The 7,138-nt window shown below is 39.0% G+C and overlaps 1 protein-coding gene across 1 annotated transcript in view; it reads left to right on the top strand.

Moving 5' to 3' along the window:
• The window catches only part of Tspan13 (tetraspanin 13), a 30,381-nt gene extending 26,096 nt beyond the window's left edge, over positions 1-4,285 (top strand). The window contains exon 6 of the mRNA XM_021179193.2: positions 3,081-4,285. Within this exon, the coding sequence (XP_021034852.1) occupies positions 3,081-3,155 (75 nt within the window). The 3' untranslated portion in view covers positions 3,156-4,285. The remainder of the gene's footprint in view (positions 1-3,080) is intronic.
• Positions 4,286-7,138: the final 2,853 nt, after the last annotated feature.

The following is a 7,138-nucleotide window of genomic DNA, read 5'->3' as shown; positions in this document are numbered from 1 at the left end:
TGTATATATTCCTTATGCTTAACATGAATACTGAATGTGTGTGTATATATATATATACACATATACATATATATATATGCATTAACAATTTTTGAGGTTTTTTTTTTTGTTGTTGTTGTTTTTTTTGAGACAGGGTTTCTCTTTTTAGCCTTGGCTGTCCTGGAACTCACTCTGTAGACCAGGCTGGCCTCGAACTCAGAAATCCACCTGCCTCTGCCTCCTGAGTGCTGGGATTAGATTAAAGGTGTGCGCCACCACTGCCCTGCGATGCAGTAACAAAGATGTAAGAAAATGCTATCAATTTAAAGGAGATAATATGGGAGGGTTTGGAGAGAGAAAAGAAGGAAATGAATGTATTATATAATATTAATAAAAGTAAAAATAAAAGAAGTATAAAACTTATTTTACTTTCAACATTGAAAAATGACTGTGAAATTTTCTCCCATTTTCTTATTACTACCTTTCTAAAACCTACAGGTAACTACTGTTATTATTTGTATATGTTTATATTAAGTTAATATGTTTTACTAACAAGTAAATTTTATATATTTTTAAACAAAACCAGAATGCTAATTTTATATTCTGTACTAAATTTACAATACTGAATTGGTAATAAGTATCAAGACAAAATTTTGTTTTTGAGCTGGGGTCTTATTATATAGCCCCTGCTGGTCTTATATTCCCTTTTTCTTAGCCTCTTGGGTACTAGTATTAAAGGTGTGAGCTGCCAACAATTCTGTTTTAACTGAAAAAATTCCATGCATATTACTTTATTTTATGGAAATAATTGTATAACAACATAAAATAGACACACAAAGCTATTTATAAGCAACTTTTAAAGATTTATTTTTAATTATATATATGAATATGTGTCCACGTGTAGTAGGTATGTGCACAGGAGTGTAGATGTCAGGGGAGGCCAGCAGGGGGTGTCAGGACTTATGGCTCTGGAGGAGCAGATGGTTCTGAGTCACTCGACGTGGGAAGCAAACTCCAGTGCTCTAAAGGAGTACCAAGTACTCTCTTTACTGCTGAGCAGTCTCTCTAGCCTTCAGGACATTATTTTTTTTATAATATTTGGGTACCTTTTACTTCTTGACAATATGCTGGTTGGGTCAAGATGTCTGACAGAGGAGCAGAACAGGAAGCAGGGTTGGAAAGTGAGTGCACCTGCTTCCTAATTGTGGCCTCTGGAGCAAGGTATTTAATCTTGCTAGCCCTCACAAGGCTCCTTCAGATCTTCCATCTCAACCTCTAAGAATAACAACAGGCAGCTGCTTCCTGGTGTTATGACTAAAGGAGCCAGTGCGTGTAAAACCTGGAATGCTTTGAGCAGTACTTGGTGTATGGGGGGCTAGTTATTGTTTTGTAGCCATTAGTAAATTTATTAATATATGACATATTATGCCCTATTGGAAAAAAGACAGTGGGTCTTATTGACACATGAAATGTCCATGTCACACTTCTGTTTTAAATAGAAAACAGAAGAATATGAGTCAAATAATTCTTTTAGCAGAATTTGCATGTATAGCTATAGAGGCATAGTAGGCTACTTACAAGAGCAACATATGTCTTTACAAAATTGCAAAAATTCTGTTTTATATGGCTAGAATTTAACCATAAATGGGACCACTTAATCTGTTGTCCATTTAGTTTTCTTTTTTAAAAATGATCTTTCTTCATTGAGTGAGTGTTGGGAGGCAACATGCATGTGCCTTAGTGGGCGTGTCAGGAACACAAGGGCATCCTCTGGGATTTGTTCTCCCATCCCCCCTTATGAATGCTTTCTGAATGGTGAACTCAGGCCATTGGGCTTTGCAACACAGGCTTCACCTTCCAAGCCACTTCACCCCACCTTTTAAAAAGTTAAACTTGTGTATTTACCTGGTGTAGGTGCACTTGTGCCAGAATGCACGTGTGGAGGTCAGAGGACAGCTTTTGGGAGTCTGTTTTTTCCTTTTACCATGCGGGTCCTGGGAATCCATCAAGGAGCTTTGGTCATGAGGTTCTAGCAAGGACCTCCACCTGCTGAGTCAGGCAGATCATATAATTTCTTTTGATGTATAAATATTTACACAGTTGCCTCCTGTGTGTCGAATGCCATTCCCTCCCACCCCACTTTCCCCTTGGGATGCATTTCTAGGTATAAAATAAGGCACAGTATGGGAATAGTCAAGAGATTTTGGTAAGCTGTGGTTGCTGATGCACATCTTTAATCGTAGCACTTTGGAAGCACAGGTGGGTGGTTTGCTCTGAGTTCCAGGCTAGCCTGGTGTACATAGTGAGAGCCTCTCAAACAAACACACACAAACAAAGCAACAATAAATTAAATTCTGTCATCTGAGAAAAATTTACCAACATTTAATTTAATAACTAACTCTAGATATTTTTGTTACTAAAAATATTTGACAGGGCTCAGGGATTAGTAGTGCCTGCTGCTTAGGACATTGTCCCCGAGAGGAGGATTTATGTTCATATCCCAAACTTGGTTCCCAGCACCCAGGTCAGGTGGCTCACAGTCACCTCTAACAGACACCAGTAACAGAGGGCTGCAGTGCCTCTTGGGGGCACTCCTACACAGGTGCGCACACACAAAATTAAAAACAATAGAGACAAATGCAAAAACCATGCGAAGTTCACATTTGGCTGTTTATCAGAATGGAAAAGTTGAGCTTGCTTTTCCAACTTCACAAATCCAGCTGCTTGTGTGGAATGTGCAGTACTCTCTTCTTGCCTGGTAAGCACATCTTATCTCTGCGTCTCTCCCGTGTCCGTGTTGTCTCCTCCTTATCAGCACCACAGTGACTGCACCTTTGAGCCCACCTGGATAACCCCTCCCTAACATAACCACACGTTCAAAGGCCTTTTACCTCGTAAAGAAACATTTGCTGCAGGTTCCAGGCATGGGAAGGAGCACGCAGTCTAACACAGCGTTCAAACTTCAGATTTGTTAGTGCCTGTCCTTTGATTTGCCCGAATCTCGTCTTTGAACAAAAACCAGGCAAAAGGAATTCAGAAGTTTCATTTATTCTGTTCATTGACTAAATCGATTCAGAACTTGTTTGTCCTTCTAATTCCAGATCCTGGGTGTTTGGCTGACCTACAGATACCGGAACCAGAAAGACCCTCGCGCCAACCCGAGTGCTTTCCTTTGACGAGAAGACAAGGAAGCCCTTTCATCTGTTGATCTTGTTTTCTTTCTCTAATCTCAAGTTAAACTAATTTGTTCATATGACAAAGGAAGCAGTATCTGAAAACCATATTATGTCAACGATGGAATTAAATATTTTACTCTTAAGTTTCTCCAGACATTTTTTTTTCTTTCCATTGCTAAAAAAGCAATTGAAGTTCCCCGTATTCCCTGGCCCTCAGTGGTCCCTGTAATCTACTGTTGTTGGTGTCTGGCACTGTCCACCGTGGCCTTTCTTAGCATTTTTACCTGCTGTAAACTGTGTATGGCACCCCTGGGTAGATGATATTGTGAACTCAGATCTTCATCTCACTGTCTAATTACCCAGAGCACTTGGGCTCCCACCCAAGACAGTTGATATTTTAGGAAGAGACTCTGTTGTGTTCAGTTCATCAGGGGAAATCTAAGTTCCTGATACTTTTTGTCTTTTGGAAAAGCTACATTATAGTGCAAAGTGTTAGCACAGAAGTGATAATTTAGTTCTAGTAGTCTGTCAGGATTGCATCCCTGTGTTCTAGAAATAGCTATGTCTTTAGGAAAATGAAGTTTAGTTTTTGACCTTTTTAGTCAAGGGCAAAGGAAGATACCATTTGGGAAATGCTTTGGTGTGTAACATCTTCAGCTCTCAAAATGGGATGAATTTGAGGAAGATAAAGTGTATATCTATATAATCTGATGTAAAAAAAAATACAAAGTTCAAAACACTGTCTATGTAAACAACTTGCAGTCAATACATTGGCCCAGGCCCATGTAACAAATAGATATTTGGTTATCTTTAAAAAGTAACTTTTTTTTTTTCAAGACGGGGTTTCTTTGTGTAGCCTTGGTTGTCCTAGAAATAGCTCTGTGGACCAGGCTGGCCTTGAACTCACAGGGATCCGCCTGCCTCTGCCTCCCAAGTGCTGGGATTAAAGGCACGTGCCACCATCGCCTGTCAAAAAAATAACTTTTTAATGACATTTCTTGGTATTGTGACAGCAAGTTGTCAAATCCAAATATATTTGAATGTACTACCTCCCATAAGTTGAGAGAGAAATGGTGTTTGTGGCTCTGTATATTACATTAAAAAATAAAAGCTGAAAACCTTCCTTTGTATATGGATGTTTAAATCAAAGAAGGTACTAGAAACATTGACAAGGCAAGTAGGCATCTTTCCTTCTGCTTTTACATAGCCTCTTATTATACCTTAAGATGGTGTTTAACCAAGCCTTAGAAATACATCCCCAGCAATGATGTCTTTTGGAAGTTATTCCCAAATCCTTTCTTAAGTTAAAAAAAATTAGTGTGTGTGTGTAAGTCAGAAGACAATTTGTAAGAATTGATTCTCCCCACAATATGGGTCCCAGGGATCCAACTCAGGTCATCAGGTTGGATGGCAAGTCCTGCCACTTCTGAATAACCTGCTGGCCCTCAAATGCTTTATTGAACCATTTCATTGGCTAATGTTATCTGTATAATGAAAAAGGTGTTTTTATTTATTTGAAGAAGCCACTTCTATTTATATGGAGAGAGTATACACACATTCTTTTCCATTAGTGACAGTTAATTTCCTGTCTTGGTTCTGAGTAGAATGTGAAACATTATTGGTGATCCATGGTTTATACCAAGAGGTTGGTGAATGATCAGTGTACAGAGGAATGCACCTTGGGGCATCTGTGTCTCTGCTGCTAGTAAGTCTTACACAGAAGCAGAACTGTGCTGTTTCTAGGGTGTCATGCCGAGCACCATGGCCACCTGGGCAGAACTGCTTATGCTATAAAATGAGAGAAGTGACTCATGAAAGGAGAGTGTTGAAGGCTTGTTTTCTTTCCTGTATTTTTTTCTGTTTATTCAGCTGCAGATGAAAATACCCGATGAGGTTCTAAGGAATCCTAGCATACTCCTCTTGGTACAAATGATTGCAAATGGAAAGGTGGTTGCACAGAGAACTCGCCTATAACTTGGTTTTTGCTCTAATTGCAATGGCCTTATTGGAGTCAGTTAAAAACCAGGGTCTGAGGGGCCTGGGGAGATGTCTCAGCTATTAACAAGTCATCCTGCTGGTGAGGGAGTCCGGAGTTCCTTTCCCAGCACCTACCTTAGTGCCTCACCATGGTCTGTAACTCCAGTACCTGCAGGGGGATCTGATACCTCTGGACCCCTCAGGCCCCTGCACGCTTGTGCATACCCTGACACACACACACACACACACACACACACACACACACACACACACACACACACTAAATTTGTTTTTGGTTTTGTTTTTTAAATTAGGATCTGGCCATGGGGAACATTTTTGTTTGTTTTGGTTTCTGTCTTTTGAGATAGGGTCTTCCTATGTATTCCAGACTTACTTTGCCTCTTTATGGCCCAGGCTAGCCTCAGACCTGTTGCTGGGATTTACAATTGCAGTAAGCCCATATAAAGACCACCCAATCCAGTTATTATAAGCTGTAGATTGGGCAGATCTAACACTATTCTCTAACTTATTATTCTCCAGCTATAAGACCCTTTGCTACTTGCAGTTTCTCCTGACCATGTGGTTCTGCTCCATCATGGCTTCCTCCTCCTCCTCCTTCCTCCTTGTGTTCTCATTCTCCTCCCTCTCCACATGCTGTCCTCTCTAAGACCTCCTGTTCCACCTTTCTCCTCCACTGCCCAATCACAGGCTCTAGCCTTTATTGACCAGTTAAAACGGGGAGAAGGTTCACATGAGATCATCTGATTTGGGGCAACCCGTCTTGAGGAAAGAGAATTAACATCAGAATACAAACAGCATCAGGGCAACCCACAACATTTTCCCCTTTTTGTCCAATAAAAAAGGCTCTTTTTTCTCAGATATAAATTTAGTACAACTATAACAATTATGCAAATTATAAGGTATCATATACACTTAACATCCAGTCCATCATATTTGTCAATTTAGGTAAAGTACTCTATCATATATCCTAACTTAAAACGTGTATAATTCCATGCCTTAATTACGTTGATTTTAACTTGTATTACCATCTGAAATCCATCCCTTCATATCTGGAGCTTCTTTAATGCTAAACAACTTAATTTCAGTTATGAGACTATAACTAGTCTTCAACTCATTCAGAGATCTGAGAAGGAATTAAATATTACCTAAACATATATGTAGGTAGGGAGCATAAAGACAAAGCTTCCAACATTATACAACTTGTAGAGACAGCTGGCTGCCTGGAGAATCCATTAATTTTATATAACGTTGGAGCATCTATCTTTAGCCTTCTGACCCATAACCATTTGACCTTAAGTAAAACAGGAATTATGGAGGACTGGCTTACTCTGTCTTGGCAGAGGATAGCAGTCGACTGTTCCACCTCTGGCCTATTTTGGACAGTATTTTTTGTCTGCAGATGAATTGGGGCAATTCTTGCTCAGTGGCTACCTTGACACAATTGAAGCAACTCCACATAGAGATCATGATGCTTAATATCTTCCTTGAAGTGGAATGGGTATAGTGTCAGGAGCACGCATATCTAGTCAAATGATCTTTAGTAATGACATGACAGTAAATGCCATATGCTGTGAATCTCTGACACGGTTGAAGACCATATATATATCATAACTGAATTGTCAAACATTGATTATTTTTAGCTACTCACTAATTAAATCTTGAAACCACTTGTTGCAATTAACTAAACTAGAATCTAATATGGCCATAAGTCTCACTATTCACTTGCATCTTAATCATCCTAAATAGTTTGTAATACTAGTTATTAAAAGGACTGGGTCTAAGTCTTATAATCTTAAATGAGTTGCATAGACACAATGCCTAGCTAAGACAAAAATATTATTTTAAAATTTTTATCAATATACAAAGATTTATGTGAATGAAAACCTTGAATCTGTACCAATATAAATTCTGTACTAAGGTAAGAAAATATAACTTCAATTTTAAATCAAATATATAAAGATTTATATCAGTGTAAAATTATGGCT

The sequence above is a fragment of the Mus caroli genome, chromosome 12 (genome assembly GCF_900094665.2).
Source record: "Mus caroli chromosome 12, CAROLI_EIJ_v1.1, whole genome shotgun sequence".
NCBI lineage: Eukaryota > Metazoa > Chordata > Mammalia > Rodentia > Muridae > Mus > Mus caroli.
This window is presented reverse-complemented; position numbering and strand designations above follow the sequence as displayed.